At 51.8% G+C, this 18,471-nt stretch overlaps 1 protein-coding gene across 3 annotated transcripts in view; it reads right to left on the bottom strand.

Annotated features, from left to right (window-relative positions):
* Positions 1 to 2,760: 2,760 nt before the first annotated feature.
* KIAA1755 (KIAA1755 ortholog) overlaps positions 2,761 to 18,471 on the bottom strand; it is a 38,608-nt gene continuing 22,897 nt past the window's right edge. For 2 of the 3 annotated variants that reach the window (XM_016148283.2, XM_016148285.2), the window contains exons 9-14: positions 17,685 to 17,783; positions 16,591 to 16,739; positions 14,275 to 14,413; positions 12,941 to 13,063; positions 12,230 to 12,451; positions 2,761 to 8,590 (exon numbers count right to left, since the gene is read on the bottom strand). In XM_016148283.2, the coding sequence (XP_016003769.2) occupies positions 7,889 to 8,590; positions 12,230 to 12,451; positions 12,941 to 13,063; positions 14,275 to 14,413; positions 16,591 to 16,739; positions 17,685 to 17,783 (1,434 nt within the window). In that variant the 3' untranslated portion in view covers positions 2,761 to 7,888. Of the gene's footprint in view, positions 8,591 to 8,765; positions 11,889 to 12,229; positions 12,452 to 12,940; positions 13,064 to 14,274; positions 14,414 to 16,590; positions 16,740 to 17,684; positions 17,784 to 18,471 lie in introns of those variants that run through there. The other variant, XM_036229419.1, reaches the window with a different exon arrangement.

Below are 18,471 nucleotides of genomic sequence, written 5' to 3'. Positions count from 1 at the left end.
GCTGAACTCAAAGTTTAGAAGCATGAATGTTAGACACCGAGGCATCAGCCACAGGCTAGGGCCAAAGAGGTCTGGGGCAGGGATATTTTTGAGAATCTCTCAAATCATGGGGCCCCCCTAGGGGGATTCAAATCTATGTGTAGGAGTTCAGAGCACATACTCAAAAAGAGACTGCCTGGGTTCACGTCCTGGTACTACCTCTTATGGGCTATGTGAACTCAGGACTGTTACCTAACCTCTCTGACCCTCAGTTTTCTCATTCAAAAAACCAACCAACCCCCATTGGACTGTTGTGAGGATAAAATGAGATAATACAGGTAAATCATCCACAAAAATGTTGGCAAAGAATAAGTGCTCAGTAAATAAGAGACTGTTGTTATTTTTGTATTAGTTTTATTGTTACTAATTAATGATGCTGAGTACAGAGAGGTGGCCAACCTTGAGACCTCAGACACAGCCCTGCCTTTGGGTTATACACAGTTCCTTGGGAAGGAGACCAAGGTAAGGGAGTGAGTGCTGGACACAAAGGAGAGGCCTAAGGCCATGGAGTTCAGAGAGGTAGGAGGGCACCAGGGTGGGCTTCCTGAAGGAGGTGACCTCTGGGTAGGGTCACAGTGCAGGTAGGTGTCTTGAAAGATTATGGTCTTAACTCCTGTTTCTAAAGAGCTTCTGATGCCCCCTTTTCTCAGTACGAGTATCAAAAAAGTCAGCTTTCTAGCTTCATGATAACTTCCATGCTCTCTGAGATGTCAAATAGTAAATTTCTTCCTTTCTAAAGTTCCCTTTGGGGTCCTTGAGCTCACATTTCACCTGTCTAATGTTTTATCACGGCTACAAAGAACGCAAGTCCTTAGAGCTTGCTGAAGCATGAAAGGAAGACAGGACATGACGGGCAGGATGGTGTGGTGAACGGTAGAATCGGTGGTGAGCAGGCAGCCTGACCTCGGGGTGGGGAGTCGGGCTGGACCTGGAGTCAGGGCAATTGCTGCTTCTGGGCCCCTTGAGTCTGGCTCTAGGCCTGTTGGCTTTAGTCTTCCTCCACCGAGGACTACTCTTCTGCTTTTTATGGACAAGGCTGGACACAGCAGCCCTCTGCACTTGAGTTCACATGTGCCCAGTTCAGAAGCTGCCTAGCAGCTCTGATTCCCAGAGACAAATCCTGGAAAAGAATATTATTGGTGAGCTTGGGTCACATGTCCATCTCCTCATCCAATCAGCTTATGGCCAGCGGGTTGTGACATAATGTAAGCTGAGAACTAATGGGTGGAGGGGATTGGACATTCACTCTTAGCAAAGGAGAAGGCTTTCCAGGAGGAGGGTACGGCCAGGGCAAAGGCTGAGAGAGAGGGGAATCAGAGGCTTTGTGTGGAGAATGCTGAGTGGCTAAGTTTGTGTCAGTTCTCCTATGGCTGCTTGAAGGGTGGCTCTTGCAGCCACATCCCTGCCCCTGTGCCTAGTGGCATAGATGTGGCCCAGAAAGTGAAGTCACAAGTGAATGAATCAGCAGCAGCAGCACCAGGGCACAAATGTTTTTTTTCTCCCAGCTCAAATTTAAGTATCTGAGGCATATGAGGGAGTGGAGGTAGGGGAGCAGGGAGAACGAAATCAAGAAATAACAGACTTCACAGGAGCGATAATGACATTTTAACTTGAAAATTGCAAGCAGACAGGGCTGCGGAGGCGTATGCAAATTTACATGCAGATGAGATGCAAATTAGCCTGCCTGCTCTTGCTTGGCACACCTGGATGTGGCTCAGTGACAAATCCTAACGGGCGCCCAAAGGCTGTGTGATTGATTATCAAAGCCAGCTGGGATGACAACTTCACTCCCCTCCTGGGAGCTGAGGGAGAGAAGAGACTGTTTCTAGAGTGCCCTCTGATGAGGCAAGACCAGATCTAGTTCAGGAGTGGCAAATTTGGGACATATCTATTACCTTTATTTCTGCTGGCAGCCATGGCAGACATGGTTAATCAATCATAGAAATTTTTTCTTACCGAGCCAACCAGGTGCTCTAGGCAGTCCCTACTAATCGATCAAAGTTGGCATCCGTTCATTCAGTCATCCATCCATTCACCTAACACATTTTGTCGAATTTCTTCCCTGTGCCCAGGATACATTGAACGGGCCAGTTGAATTCCCACTCTTAGAAACTTGCAGTTTAGTAGGAGATAGAAACATTAATAAAATATTACAAAATGCTATGAAGGAGAAGTACATTGTTTTTATAAGAGGGCGTTTTGACTCATTCAGAGTGGTCAGAAAAGGCTAGCGGGTCCTGCTGCCACTATCTGAAGGATGAGGAGGGCTTAACTCGCTGAAAGGGGGTTAGGAAGAACATTCCAGGCCTTCAGATAAGAAAGAGCGTCTAAGCAGACGTTGTCAGTTTTATACCCAGATTCCCTATGATCACTTTTTGTTTCTTTGCATTCTTTCTCTGGCTTTTTTTTTTCTCCTTCTAATAGCTTTATTGATGTGCAGTTCACATACCATACAATTCACCCATTTAAAGTGTACAATTCAATTATTTTTTAGTGTATTCACTGATACATGTAACAAGCACAGTCGATTCTGGAACATTTTTATGACTCGTGAAAGAAGAAATCCTTTACCTTTTAGGGGGATCCATACCCCCCCTGCCACCCCACACCCTCAGCTCTAAGCAACCACTACTCTACTCTGTCTCTACAGATTTGCCTGTTCTAGACACTTCATATAAATGGAATCATGCAATATGTAACTCACCCACATTGCATCATGTATCAATCAGTACTTTTTTCTTTAAATTTTTTTTTATTGTGGTAAAGTTGATACGTAATATAAAATTTACCATTTCAACTATTTTTAAGTACATAAATTAATCACATTCACAATGTGCAACTGTCACCACTATCTATTTCTGAAACTTTTTATCAGTCCAAACAGAAACTCTGTAACCCATTCAACAGAATTCCCTGTTTCTCCCTCCACCCAGCTCCTGGTGACCTCTAACCTACTTAATGTCTCTACAAATTTGCCTATTCTAGATATTTCATATAACAGAATCGTACAATATTGGTCCTTTCCATCTTATTTCACTTAGCATAATGTTTCCAAGGATTATTCATATTGCGGCATGCCTCAGAACTTCATTCCTTTTTATGGCTGGATAATATTCCATTTCATATAAGTATCACATTTTGTTTATCCATTCATCTGTTGATGGACACTTGGGTTGTTGCTACCTTTTAACTATTACAAATATTGCTGCAATGAACACTGGCATACAAGTATGTGTTTGAGTCCCTGTTTTCAGTTCTGTTGGGTACATAGCTATGAGGGGAATTGCCGGGTCATTCTATGTTAACCTTTTAGAGGAACCATCAAAATTTTCCACAGCAGCTACATCATTTTACATTTCCAATGACAATAAACAAGGTGTCCAATTTCTCTCCATCCTCACCAATATGTGTTATTTCTGCTTTTTTGATTATAACCATCCTTGTAGGTGTGAGGTGGTATCTCAGTGTGGTTCGATATGCATTTCCCTAATGACTAATTATGTTAAGCATCTTTTCATATGCTTGCTGGCCATTTGTATGTCTTTGGAGAAAGGTCTATTCAAGTTCTTTCTACACATTTTAATTGGGTTGCTTGTCTTTTTGTTGTTGAGTTGTAGGGGTTCCTTATATATTCTAGATGTTAAACCCTTACATATATGATTTGAAAACATTTTCTCCCATTCTGTAGGTTGTCTTTTCACTTTCCTGATAATGTCCTTTGATGTATAAAAGTTTTTCATTTTGATAAATGTCCAATTGATCTATTCTTACTTTTGTTGTTCATACTTTTAGTGTCATAGCTAAGAATCCGTTGACATTATTTTACACTTTACAAAGGTCCCTCTAGTTTCTTTGTGGGGGACAGATGACAGGGGCCCAAATGGCTGCAAGAAGACTATGGAGGATACTGTTATAGACGGCCCGGAGACAGAGGATGGAGCCTGGGATCAGGGTGGGGAAGGTGGAAGAAGTGGAAGAGTAGAGATTAAGGGGGTCGATTTCGGGGCGATGGGGAAATTCAAGGACAACTGGCAGGTTTCCAGCCACATGGTCAGTGAACAGAAAGGGAGGCAAGACTGGGAGGGCCAATCAGGAGTCCCACGTTCAGGACCACACCAATTTGCCATCTCTGGTTTGGCCCAATCCTTCCACTTCACAGATGGAGAAAGTGGTCCCCCGTCGCCTCCTAGACAGAGGGGTTAAACTCCAGAGGTTCTGCTGTCCGGCCAGAGCTTTTACTCTCCACGTGGCCATGGACTCTGGCCTCAAAGAATTATTATTCATCTGGAAGGGGGTGGGGTTTCGGGCCAGATGGGTTTGTCCTGGGCTGGTGGCCAGTTCACAGCCCCCAGAGAACAGAACAGTTCTGTTTCATGAGGGCAGCCTGTGCCATGACCCCAGCCAGCTGTCCTGTCTGGGTCTGGTGTGAGAAACTTGAGGGTATGAGGGCGTGGAGTGCCCACCTCAGATAAGCTGACCAGATGGAGGCTCATCTACTCTCCTGGTTTTGACATTGATGAGAACTAGGTCCAGATTCTGAGATTTCTCTTCGCTATTCCTTTCTTTGCCATGTGACCTTGGGTAAGCCTCCTCCCCTCTCCAGGCTTTAGTCTTTTCATCTGTGAAAATGGGACATCCTAGAGTATGACTTTCATGCTCCTCAAAGTTCTAGTGAATACTGGACAAAGAAATGGATGGACAAAAAAGTATTTTGTAAACTATAAAGTGCCTCAACTTCTATTTGGGCCCAGTTCTACTTGTGCCCCACGCCACTGCCCAGTGGACTTTTAAGGCTTTGCTCCTTCATGAGACGGCCACCTCTCTGGGGAGGAAAAAGTCCTGGTGTAAAGCTCAGGGATCCAGAGATCTTATTATCTTGGCCCCACATGCTTGACAAACCCACTGGGCAGATGCAGTAAACTGGGAGGCAGCCACCTGCTCAGAGTCACAGGTACTCTGTGGCAGGGATTCAAAGGGTTCAAAGGCAGGGCTCTCTGAGTTAAAAGATGAGAAAGATCCTTATCCATCCAATGTCTCCATTGAACATCTAGGGTAAATTGAGAGCCAGAGAAAGGAAGTAACAAGCCTGGGGTCACACAGGCTATCAGCAACAGGGCAGAAGTGGCATGTGAGGTCCCTGACTCCCAGGTCATGCTCCTCTTACCATCTTTGCTCACCAACCTCTAGAGCTTGAAAAAGGGGCTCCCAACATTGTGAGATATTCAAGTCATGTCACTGGCAGACTTGGAGTTCCTTGTCAGCCCGTCTTCTTCCCACCAGAACAGGCTGCAAACTTCCTAAAATCTCCCACAGAGGGACATCACACCTCTGTGTCCTCAGAGCAGCCTCTTAGGAGCTGAGGCTGATGTAAAGCTGTGCTGTCACTAGTGGGGAATCTCTAGGGAAGGCCACCCCATGCCCCTACCATGGGTGTGTTAGGGCAAAAGTCAATAAATCAGGTCTCTTTGCCCTTTCGGAAACAGCTGGGGATCCAGAAAACTAATTAGAAAATCTACACGATTCAGAGTGAAAAACTCTTTGGGAATTTATCGGTGGCCTCTGGAGAAATTTCCTCCTTGATTTGTCAGGTAATGAAAACAGTGGCTGGCTGGGCTGGTACCCAAATATAATGTTAGATCCCACTTACTGAACACTTACTATGTTCCAGGTGACTTTCTAAGGGCTTTCCACATATTAACTCATTTAACATTTGCAATAAACCTCTGAGGTCTGATTATTCTCATTTTGTAGATGAGGGAAACAAGGCACAGAGAGGAAGAGCATAGACTGGCCAAGGACTCACAGTGTGTGCGTGATGGAGCCTGGGCAGGAACCGGGTCCAGCCAGACCCTGGACAACACTGCCTTGTGTGCTACGGGAGACCGGATATGAATGCTGCCCAAAGGACCAAGCCCAGCCCGGCCCAGGCCCTGGGTACAGGGCAGTGACCATGCACAGCAGGACTCCTGAGGGGACAAAGCATGTAGCCATTGCAGACGCAACGATCAGCCCAGGCCTGTCCGAGGGTGAGTCAGGAGCACCAGTTGCATCAAGCCCCAGCTCTGCCGCTCATTGCATGGCACTGGGTGAGGCACCACCAAACCTCTCTGAGTCTTAGCTTCCTCCTCATTAATACGGGGGTGAAAGCAGTATTGGCTTCACAAGGTTTTTGTGAAAAATTCAATGAGCCCTGTAAAACTTTTAAAGGGCTTAGCATCAAGCTAAGCACAAAGAAAATGGAGAATAAATGTTAGCTATTAGTGTTACTATTATTCTTCATTGTTTTTATGTTATTATTCATTATTATATTTCATTTCTGCACTCCCTTTTCTCTCAGGGGCTGCTGTAAATAAGTTGTTCTTTTTGGACACAGAGGGATGCACAAGATGGTTTGGGGGACCCCTCCCTCCCAAGGATTCTTAGATCATCCATCCCCCTCATCGGCCCCCCTCATCCCTCACAGTACTTGTAGTCTCTCTGAAGTCAGTTTCCATCCTTGCACCCCAGGTACCCTGGCTCCCTGCCTTTGGTCCCCACTCGCTGGATGCTGTTGCTATGGCAATGGCATTTTAAGAGCCTTCAGCTCCCCTCTGAGGCAACAAGCACGGATGGAGATCAAAAATCTCTTGCATTCTCAGGCCTGTCTGGATGGAAGGTGAGAGCGTGGAATGCAAGAATCGGGGCTGGCTGAGGGTGGGGGCGCCAATCAGACCCCAGCCCCAGGTGTTTCCAGACAGCAGCCCCCACCTCACTGTGTCACATGGCAAACACCTGAACAGTTGGTTACAAATGCAGATTCCAGCTACCACTGGCCCTAAGTGTCTGATTTTAGTATCTGGGCTGGGAACCCCTAGGAAGCTGCCTTAGATTAGCACAGCTACTGGTTCTGAGGCAGACAGGCTCCGGACCAAACTTGATGAAATCTTGACTCTTACAAGATTCCTGAAGCCGTTTTGGGTATTGAGGTTTGTGTGGCTTTCTCCGCTGAGATGACTCCTGAGAAGGCCCGTTTGTCCCCCTTAGCCTGCTCCGGTCCTGCCTCCCTCTCTTTCCACAGCCTCATCTGTGGGAGGATGTGTGCTCCACCCTCTTCCCAGAGCCAGGAAAGTTCCACGGCTAGGCTGCCACAAGTCGTGTTGGTAATGCATCCGAAGGCAGAGACGGGGCACAGTCTCAGGATAATGACATTTAGGGGAGGCACTGCCAGCGGTTACTCTGGGCAGGATGAAAGGCTCGCTGTCCTCTAGAGATGCTGAGATCAAAGGTAGAAAGGCCTCTGCCCAGTGCCCTCACTCCCCCCACACCACCTAGCCCTTCCCTAGGCACTAACCGACCCCCAAGGCAGTGGTGCCAGTGAAGGAATAAATAGCTGGGTAATTTGCTTGAAAACACACCCTTTATTCCTTTCCTAGGCTCACCTCCCTGCTCCTCCCCAACAGGTTTCTCGGGCCATTGTCAAATACACGGGCACTTGGATCCTTGTCTCAGGGTCTGTTTCCATTAGACCCTAAGACCAGAAGGCATTCCCGAATCTTCCACTCATGGTTCCATATGAGGACAGCTCTGCCCCTTGTGTCCCAAAGGGAAGCTGTGTACCCCTGAACTCCAGCCAGCCATGTGGAGGGGGTCCGTACCCGGGGCGATGGAGCCAGCCCCACGCCCTACTGCACCCTGCTCTGATCTCCGTGTGAAGGTCAGGTCTTCCCAGAATTTCCTGGTGTCAGTTCTTATCTCCTCGGCACAGGCCAAGTACACACTGAGTGCTCAGGAACCGCGTCCTGATGGGATAGGTCCCACGTCTAGCTGGGCCCCACCCCAGCACCCCCTGGAGCCTGTTGGGGGCTCCCAGCTAGAGGGAGGCGGGGGGACTTGTCTGGGGCGAATCCTCCAGAGATGTCTGTGAGTCTGTTCCCTCAGAGGAGGAGCTCGCCCCTGCGGGGAGGGGCGTCTGACTCTGCCTGGGGAGCCGCTGCCAGGAGAAGAGGGTGGCGAGAAAATGCTCAGAGGCAGGAGCAAGGGGCTCACGGGGGCCCCTGCCTTCATCAGCCTCGGTGGCCCAGCCAGCCTCCTGGGGCAGAGGGCCTGCCTGCAGATTTCGGTTCTGTGCCCCTCTGGGGGCCTGAGGAAGCCAGCGGGATTTTGGTAAATGATTCAGGCCCAGTGAGTCCTGGAGGGGCGGGTCCCACCTGTCCTTGGAAATGACTTCTCCATTCAAACCCTGGCCCTTGGCAGCTGCTCCTCGCAGTTCCAGGTGTGCTGAGTGGGCAGTGGGACCCGCTGGGCATGGACAGTGGGCCATTGCCTTCCTCAGGAGGGTCTGGATCTCCCCATGTCTCACCCGGGCCTCCTCCCACAGGTCCTGGCCCAGGCCTTCCTGGCTCAGGGAGGCCACCTGCAGCCCCATGGCCGTGAGCTTCTCAGCAGGGAACTCGGACGCCAGTCGCTGCAGGTAGCGGTGGAGGCGGCGCTGGTCCCCGGGGCCGGCCCTTTGGGCCTTGCCCAGTCGGAGCTGGGTCATCAGGTCCTGACAGTCCATGTGGAACCAGGCCATCTGGGAAACAAGAAGAGAGGGAGGTGGGGTTCAGGCCAGGAGCGGGACTGTGGGAGCTCCGTGAGGACAGAATGGACCCCTCCGAGCAGAGAGAGGACTTGAAGATAAAGTATTGCAGGGTCGAATTAATAATGTGCCCCCCAAAAATGTTCACCCCCCCCACCCAGATGATCATGATTTTCTCTGCTGACAATGATGACAGTGGCTACTCTCTCTTCCCCAGGGTACACATACCTGCCACCAGGAAATGGTCCCCAACACCCTTGGGAACTTCGGGCACATTCTGACACAACAAGGGACCAGTAAGGACTTACGACTGACTCCCTGGGGCTCAGTTCCTCCTTCTATAAAATGAGAGGTCATACTAGGCGGTGATGAAAAGCTTTTGGAGAGCCGAACACTCGGAATCTCAGTTGCATTAGCCCCTCATGAGCCGAGTTCGGAGCCTGGCTCATGTTTGTTGAGCACCACCTGTCTGCCAGGCTCTGTGCATCTCACACCTGATCACAACAAACTGCACCAGCAGCCCACTTGACAGAGGAAGAAACTGAGGCTCAGAGACATGAAATCACTTACGCAGGTCACACTGCAAGTCAGGGAGTTACTGGGATTTGAACTCAGAGAGAATCTCCCTAGCAGCTCCTTGCACAAGAGGAACTGGCCCAGGCAAGGCCAGGCCAGTGAGACCATCAGCCACCCCAGGTCCAGCGGCCCCCTTGCACCAGCCCCTCTGTCCCTCTGTCCCATTTTGGAATTCTGCCTTTTCCCCACTTCACCCACAAAATGTCCGCAGGCTGCAAAGGAGCCAACGCATTCCTAGCAGCTTGCGAAAAACATAATCTTTCTCTCCTTTAATTTAGAAGCCGACAGCGAGCTGTTAGGCTGTGGGGATTGGAGAACCATTTTCTCTGAGGAAACCATCTTTCCGTGGATTAAAGGAACTTGTCTTTAGATAAATGGCTTCATATTCGCGGAAGCACACGGAGCTCATGGCTGGGAAAGGCCTCCATAAATCTCTGTTAGTGGCACAATCATGTTATTATTATTTAGTGCCAAAGCTGCTGTATGCACGCTCTCCACCCAGGGCTGAGTCCAGCCAGTCCTCGGCTGTCCTGTCCGTCGGTCAGTCTGTCTGTATAGGACTCCATCTTCCAGGCAGAGCTAGACAGAAATGGATAACACCTCGGAAATCACCTTGCCCAAACTCTTGTGTGGGTTAAAATTCAGGGCCAGAGGGGAGAAGGGGCACGCCCAGCTCAAACAGCAAATGACGGCCACAGCGGGCCTAAGGTCAGGGCAGCCGCCTCCTGTACGATTTCTAGGCCTGGGTCAGACTCTACCTTCCCACACATGCCCCCAGCCTTCTTTCCTCTTCCTGATTCCTCACCCTTCCTCCAGCCACCTGGCCAGCCATCCACAGTGGTCACTGAGCCCCTCTGGGTGCTGGCCTTGCACTGGGCACTACAGACAAGACCAGGACCCAGTCAGATCCAGTTGCTGCCTTGGGAGCTCACCTCACAGGTGACAGTCCAGAGACAAGCAGGTGATGAAGGATTAGGATACTTTCAGATCACACAGGGCCCCTTGAAGCGAAAAGCACAGGGGGATGAGCGAGAATGGGGGGGCGGGTGGTCAGGAAAGGGCCTCTGTGAGGAGGGGACACGTGGGCTGAGCGCTGAAGAAAGACAAGAAGCCGCATGGGGGAGCGGACGAGCCTTCCCAGCTGAGGGAACAGCAAGCGCGAAGGCCTCAGAGCTGGATCAAGTTTGGTTTCTCCAGAGACCAACAGGGCTGACACTGGCCAAAACCGATGAGCAAGACAGAAGCTTCCGGACACCCTTAATCCCCGAGGCGTTACTGCCACCAACGATGATAATAATAATATTGGTGTTAAAAGTAAAAATTCCAAATTTGAACAAAGCCCCAGGGGGAGGGCACTGACATTGGATTTGATTCTCTCAGCAATTTAATGCTACCCAGCAAGGCTGGCACTGGAGCCAGACGCGCTGGGTTTGAGGCTCAGCTCTGCCACTTCCTAGCTGTGTGACCTTGGGTGAGTGATTTGATCTCTCTGCGTTTCCTTGTAGACAAGATGGGCATAATAATAGTACCCGCCTCATAAGGTTAGTGTGACAATAAAATCATGTGTGAAATGACTAGAACAGGGCACATAATAAGAACCATGGAAGCACTGGTTGTTAATGTTTTTGTTGTTGTTAGCATCATCATCATCATCATCATCATCATCATCATCATCATCATCATCATCAGCGGCACTGTTATTGACCAGGAGCTGAGACTGTCTTCGAGGCCACGCAGGCATGAGCTGCCTCGTTCTCTCACTTCTGTACAGATAGGAGTGGGGAGAGTCCTTCGCTGTCATGGAACCCGTCTGCCTCCCTTGCCTGCTGCCCCAGGGAGACAGAGAGTGGCCTGTCCACCCAGCGCCCCAGGCGTGACTGACCAGAGTCCCTCCCGCTGCCCTCTGAAGCAACCTGTGTTCTCTGCCCTCTGTGCGATGGGCAGGCCTCGCAAATGAGAGACTGAGGTCAGGCTCTTCCCACGCTCTGTCCTCGGTGGCGAGTGTGAGGCAAAGCTGAGGGCACTGGACCCCGGCCAGAGATGCGGGTTCTTGTCCTGTCTGGGTCACAGCTCTCCCAGGCTGCTTCCCCACCCTCCTAATAATCATCTAATCATCAGCATCATGCTGTTTGGGCGTGACTTGGTTGCCATTCCCCATCCTTTGGAAAAGAACGCAGGGCATGTTAAAGGGCATGGAGATGTCTGTGTTCAAATTCCAGCTCTTGTGTGGCCTTGGGCAAGGCCCTTCCCCTCTTCGGGTCTCAGTCTCCTCATCTGTAAAACGGGCCGATCGGCTTTGCCATGTTGGGTCGCCAAGAGACGACAGATGCAAAGTAGCGGACGGAGCTCCTCTCGCCTCCCGCCCCAGTACTGTGCGTCCGTCCCTCACCCCTCCCAGCCCACACAGTCATCCCACCTTCTTCTCCACCCTCCTGGCCAAACTCCGGGTTCCTGGCTAGGACCAAGGCCTCTCTTCTGTTCAGAGCAGACTCTGGGCCCCCCCCTCAGCGAACAGCCCCCCACCCCTGCTCGTGTCATCTGTGCAGGCAAGGTAAGGCATGGGAAAGAGCACTCTAATGGTGCCGTGGGCTTGCTGTGTGACCTTGGCTAAGTGGCAGCCCTTCTCTGATCCTGTTTCTCCAAATCCGCAACAGAGGGGTGAGGCAAGATCAAGGTTCTTAGCCTAGTCTCCATCCCTGAAGCTGCTTGCAGAGATCTGTGTGTGGAGAGAAAGCCTGTGGTTTTGATTGGATTCTCAGAAATCCCTAGGCTCCTTCCCCTAATCCCAACAATCAAGAAGCACCTGAGGGTCGCTGGGAGGTTGCCTGGTGTAGGGAAACAAGCTGGGATCAGGGATCAGCCAGACATGGTCTAAGAGGGGGACTTAACTGCTCAGATTTAGCTTCCCTTCAGGAAAAGGCAGGTAACGCTTTCCCCACCCCAACGGGACTGCGGCAAAAATCATTTAAAGAGCCTTGTGCTGCCACTAGACTGCTCCCTACGCCACCCTACCTCTCAGCTGGGCGGTGGTCTGTACAGGTGGACCACAAGGCTCACCTTCTTGCAGAAGTGGTACAGGTGGAGCAGAGTCTCCAGGTCTGTGCGTTGCCGCTCAGCGGCCATGTAGAAGTGAGTCAGCTTCGCCTGGAAGGCCCGCTGCGTGGAGGCAAAGGCTGCCAGCTCCGGGAACTCTGCTCCCCCTGCCTCGCCAGCCCCGCCGACTGCAGCTTCCAGATGGGCCGCCTGCTTGGACAGCTCCAGGCCTCGACGGTACTGGGCCTGAGCGAGGAAGGAGGGGTGTCCACTCAGCTCCCACCTTGGCTGAGGTCCCCCTCAGAGTCAGCAACTTCCCACTGCCCCACTGCTGAGTGATGAGGCTTCCTGAGCCTCAGTTTCGTCATCTACATGACGGGGTCGAGGCCTTTGCCTCGCTGGAACTCTGCTTCTGGAAAACTTCCCTGACCCCAACATCTGTGTCCCCCATAGTTCTCTCTTTCTGCTTCCCCGTTTGTCCTCCACCTCCATCCCCCATGGCCTTCAGAGTTCTATGAGGAATCCTGAGACGAGCCGTCTTTAACTTGGCGATCCCTGAAAGCTTCCTGGAGGAGACAGCGTCTAAGCTGAACCCTTTATGATCCAAGCTGGTCTCCTCGCTGTCTCTGGGTCTCCTTGCCCTTTCCCGCCCCCACGCCTTGGCCCCAGCAGTGCCGCCCTCTCTACTGCCCTCTCCATCTGCTCCGATCCTGCTCCTCTGTTTTAGGAACGCACTGCAGCCTGAAGAAAGAAGTCCTCGAACTCAGCGTGGGCTTTCTCCACGGTTTCCAAGCTTCCGTCTTTGGGGGTCAGCACTTGTAGGCACCGGCTTCCTTCCTGTTCCATCCAGTTGCTGACCTGGGGCAGGGGAGGGAGGTTCGGACGTGAGGGCCTGTTGGGTAGATGTCACTTGGCCAACTCACTGACTTCCTTGGAGGCTGAGGTCTTCCTGTTCTCAGTCACTCAGTGGCAGAGACTGAAACCCTCCCATTTTGGGGGAGGAAGAGAGACAGTTTGGGGAGGGGAAGTGCGTGGTCGTATTCTTTAAATATCCAAAGGGGAGAGGGGTTAGGGATGGGACCCCAGGGGGCATCTGGTCTGGCCAGCACCCTGCACATAGCAGGCCCCCAGGGCACACTTGTCTGAATGAAGTCACAGGGTGGCAAATTTCAGCTCACTCTAACCACTCAGTGCTGCCCAGTCATAAAAGGGACGGTCTCGGGAGTGATGAGCTCCCTGTCCCCGGGGATGCATGAACAGTACTGGAGAAAGGGCTGCCTGCTGCAGAGGACTGTGCATGGGCCCGCTATGAGCTCACCGCATGAACTGGGCAAGGCGCTTTTCCTTTCTGGGCTTCAGCTGATTCAGTGGCAAAATGGGGCAGACATGAGGATTCAGTGAGGGACGGGGAGCAGGGGAGGCGGTAACATGGCTCTCGATCCCATGAGCAGAAGCTCCCTTCTTATTCTGGGGTGTCTTAAAGAGTATGCAAAGCCCGGTGTGGATTATTTCCCCATTTAACAGAGGGGGAAGCCAAGGCACTGAATAGTAAGTAATTTGTCTAGGGTCATGCTGCCGATACGGGCCAGAGGCAGGATTGGAACCCGAGCTGTCCAGCTGCAGAGCTCACTGAGCTCCACAGCCCCAAGCCTGGAGGGACACATTGTTTTAGGCATCAGCAGTGGCTCCAAGATCAGACCCCCAGGTGTGCAACCATAGGCAGGTGACATTCGTCTCCCAGCCTCGGTTCCCTCATCTGTGAGTAAGGGAAATCCCGGCATCGTCCCCACATCACTGTAAGTGACGAGGGTGGGAGAGGATGACGTGCACAAAGGCTCCGGCCCAGGGCTTGGCCCAGGGTGTTCAGTAAGCGCACTTCACCCACTAAGCACTTACTGCATGTCACGTCATGTGCCATGCCCCAAGGATGCCCACCTAGCCCTCGGAGAACGACCAACCTGTGTCCTTACACTAGAACAAGCTCCTGGCCAGGCCTGGAGCAGGGCCTGCCCTGTGGAGGTGGCCAGGCGGAAGTCCCCCACATGCCCCGGGCCAGCCTTCCCTCTCACCTGGTGGATGGCAGCTTCCAGGCGGCCCAGGCGGACACAGAGCTCCAGCCTTCCCAGGAGGTGGTTGGATGTGGTGACCAGGACATGCAGCTGCTCATCCACAAGGCTATAGAGGGCGGTCGCTTCAGCCAGATGGCTCCTGGGAGGAAGAGGAGAGTGGGTGGGAGCCCAGGACACACCCACCCCCAGCACTCCTGCCCGGCATAGGTCTGCCCCCTCCAACCCCCAGCAGTCCTGTGGCCCCGGCCTGGGTATTCTAGCTGCCGACTTGCTGTGTGAGCTTCAGTAAGTCCCTACACCTCTCTGGGCCCCAGTCTTGGCCTTGCATGGGACTGGGAGAACCAGAGGACACAGCAGGAAACCAAATGAACGCCCCCTTACCTAGATGGGCATGCGCTGAGCAGGACAAATCTCGGCTCAAATCCTAGCCTTGCTACCTGCTAGTAATGAGACCTCGTGCAAATTTTGTAACCTTTCTGTGCCTCCATTTTTTTGTTTGTTTGTTTACCTCCGAAAGGTGGAGATAACAGAACTCATTTCACAGAGTGATTGCAAAAATTAAATAATCTAACATCTTTGTTCTCAAACCCAATTGCACATTAGAACATGCTCTGGGAGCTTTGAAGATCTCAATGCCCAGGCCACCCCCAGGCTGACTGAGTCAAGTCTGAGTGCGGCCTGGACGCCGGTGTTTTTCTCCAGCTCCTCGGGAAGCTCCAGGGGCAGCCGGGGCTGGGAACCAACCCTCATGCAGTCCGACCACTTAACATAGGGCCCGACACACGGTATTAGCGCTCGTTATTTCTACCGCAGTGATAGTGAGTAGCCGTAGCAACCCCTCCGCCCCCACCTCCATTTTACAGGTGGGAAAACCGACGTCCAGAGAGAGGAACGGAACTGACTCTCAAGCATGGCAGTCTGAATTGGAAACTGGCCCGTGGCCGCACATAATTTTTTTAAAATTTAGGTCAAAGCCAGTAAGACATAAATGAAGGATTGTAAATAGGATCCAAGCATGGTAACGCTTGGGTGAAAAGAGGAATCTCCAGGCTTTTCCGACACCCTTCAAATCCCGCCGCATCCTCCTCTGCCCTGGGAAGGGGACTTACTTCAGAAGGAAGAGGAAAAAGAGGAGAGAGAAGGAAAGCCTGCTTGCCTGGAGGGAGCATGGCTCTGGGCCTCCCCATCCGACTGCCGTTCCCCACAGGTCACTGCCCCGCCAGGGGAGGCCCCAGGGTACATGAACAGGATGGAAAACGCCAGCCTGCCAGGCGCAGGGAGGGAATAGGGGCAGTAGGCCAGAGCTACAGAGCCATCTGCAAAACAAGCTTAGAGACTCACATGGGACCACAGCGCTCCCTGGTGGAGCCGCCAGAGGCCAACGGCCAATGGTCTGGAGTGGCCGCCCGTGGGTGGACAAGAGAGGCCTGGGGCCCAGCCAGTAAGGTGGAGCGACATGCTGGGAATGACAGTGCCAGCCCCACCAAGGTGTGAGGGGCAGGGAGATGACTCTCCACCTGCCACCACTGTTTCCCGGCGCTCACATTGACATAATTCTGTGGGCACAGCTCAGGATGGTGTGTGCTCCAGACTGTGGGCCAGGCTGCCTGGCTCAGGTCTCGGCCCCACCACATCCCAGCTGTGTGACCCTGCGCTAGGCACTTAACCTCTCTCTGAGCCTCGGGCTCCTCCACTGTAAAATGAAGATGTTGCTAGGATCCACCTCATGGATGAGAATTAAACATTTGTAAAGCCCTTAAAACAATGTTGTGCTCATACCATGTGCTATTTAAGCTTTGGTTAAATAAACAAATAATCCTTAGATGCCTTTGCAAACTTTGGAACTGTGTTTGTTCTGGCAGAGAGAAAATATTTCCAATTACCAACTGATTTAATTGCTATATTATTTCTTCTGTGACTCTGAAATCCCCTGACAGGCTGTGAGGTTCTTCCGGCCAGACTCACCTCGGTGTCTGGGTCAGAGAAAGTGCTTGGGCCATGAGGGTGACCCAATCCTCACTCTCCCTTTACAACATTCCAGGGCTTCCCTCACCCAGATCACACATGACTCCCCCAGTTTGGCATTCAGGGTCCTACAGAAATGGCCAGGTCTGTCCTCCAATACCCTCCCCAGCCTGAAGAAGGTGGAGGCTGAAAGAGGGCAGCAGAGAGGGGACAGGCCTAGCCCAGGATATGAGCCCTGCAAACATCCGCATCCTGGGCAACTGTGGAGCCTGCTCTATGTGTCTCTAGCTCTGAGCTCCCAGGCCAGCAGACAGGGTGGAGGTGAGAGGGGAAAAGCCTGGGTGTCCATACCTGACATCCGGGTTGAAGTCCAGCCTGCTGGCCTCCTGCTGCAGCCTGGCCAGGGTGGCTCCGCCTTCCCGCTGGAGGCCCAGCAGGCCTGGGTCCCTCAGCACAGCTTCCATCAGCAACTTGGACTTGTTCAGACACCTGGAGGCCTCCTTCCAGTGTAGGGAGGTGGCCTGAGACCCAATCCCCACTCTCCCTCTATAGTCTTACAGGGCTCCCCACACCCAAATCACACTTGACTCCCCTAGTTTGACATTTAAGGCCCTACAGAAGGTCTATCCTTCTTATCTCTAAAGCATCTCCTCAAGCCACTCCTCTCATTGCCATGGCAACCTCATGGTTCAAGTGCCATCATCTCTTGCTGGGACACCTATCCCCCCACCTTTTCATTGGTCTTCCTGCTACACTCGGGCTCCCCCTGCAGTCTGTTCCCTATATGGAAGCTGAAAGAATCTCAAAATGTAAATTTGATCAACCCCCTCTTAAGACTCTCCAGTGGCTTCCCTGCCCTCTTAGAATGAAATCCCAACCCAACTCTTCCTTGATACAGCTTCTGCTGGATCCAGAAGATCCTCTTTGTCCTCAGCCTCCATCCCCACCCCAACTCACTCTGTTTCACACTGGCCTCTATGCTATTCCTGAACACACCAAGCATAATCCCACCTCAAGGCCTTTGCACATGCTTGTCCTTCACCTGGAGCCCCAACCCCCCTCCTATTCCTATGCAGGCTCCTTCTCATCCCTTAGGCCTCAATTTAAATACCATCTCTTCAGGGAGGCCCTTCCTCCTTCCCCATTACTCTCCATCTTACTTTCATGGCATTTGGCACAATTTGTAACTGCATGTCCATTTCTTCATTTGATTTTTCTAACAACTACCTCTACCACTGTGCTGTGAACCCCACAAGGCCAGGGACAAGTCAGTTTGCCCCAGGATGTGTCTCTGGGTGCACGTAGCGAGTGCCTAATAAATATCAGTTAAACGAATGAATGAAAAACAGAGATGATCATGCCCACCCTGGCTGCCGCCTTCATTGAGCCCTTGGTCCATGGAATCTGGGGGGATGTGGCTTTCCCACCCCGTGCTCTTGGCTCACCTGTGGCCCTCCAGGGGGGTCACCCTTCTCAAATTCCTTGATGAAAGCCTGCAGCAGGGAGGAGGCCCGGCGGAGGTCGACAAGGAAAGGGTCTGACTTCTGCAGGATGGAAGGCAGGAGTGGGGGTGTCAGCCCGGGCCAGCGAGGAGGGCACCTCCCCCACCCAGGGGGATGCAGGGGGAGCATTAGGCGGTGGCTCTCAGATTTTAGTTGCATCAGAATCACCCGGAGAGCTGGTTAGTATCCAGACTGCTGAACCCTACTCCTGTGTTTCTGACTTAGTTCCTCTGAGGTGGGGCCTGAGAATGTACATTTGTAACAAGTTCTCAGGTGATGCTGACACTACTGGTCCAAGGACCACAGTTTGAGAACCACTGGTGCTGGGAACGAGAGAGGGGGCAGAAAGACAGGCCTGAGCTACCTCCAAGCCAGTGGGAATACCTTGGGGGAGAGGCAGGAAGGGAGAGGGTGGTGGTGAGGGAGCATCCTCTGCTGGGTCCCACTTCAGCCCAGCTCCACCACTTACTCGCTGAGGCCTCGGGCAAGTTACTTAACCTCTCTGTGCCTCTGCTTCTTCCTCTGCAAAATGGATCACAGCAGTTCCTACCTTATACGGTTGTGGAAGAATTAAATGGGTACATTGGTATAAGGCACTTAGAATAGCATCCAGCGCGTAGTGTTAGCTATTACTGTTGCCGGTTTTATATGCTGGGTCGATAGGTAAGATTTCATTTAAAGGGAAAAGTTTATAACAAAAATGTAGTTCAAAAGCTGTTGGATTAATTGG

The sequence above is a fragment of the Rousettus aegyptiacus genome, unplaced genomic scaffold (assembly GCF_014176215.1).
Source record: "Rousettus aegyptiacus isolate mRouAeg1 unplaced genomic scaffold, mRouAeg1.p scaffold_m13_p_12, whole genome shotgun sequence".
NCBI lineage: Eukaryota > Metazoa > Chordata > Mammalia > Chiroptera > Pteropodidae > Rousettus > Rousettus aegyptiacus.
The sequence above is the reverse complement of the archived record's forward strand: the minus strand, read 5'-3'. Positions and strand labels throughout refer to the sequence as shown.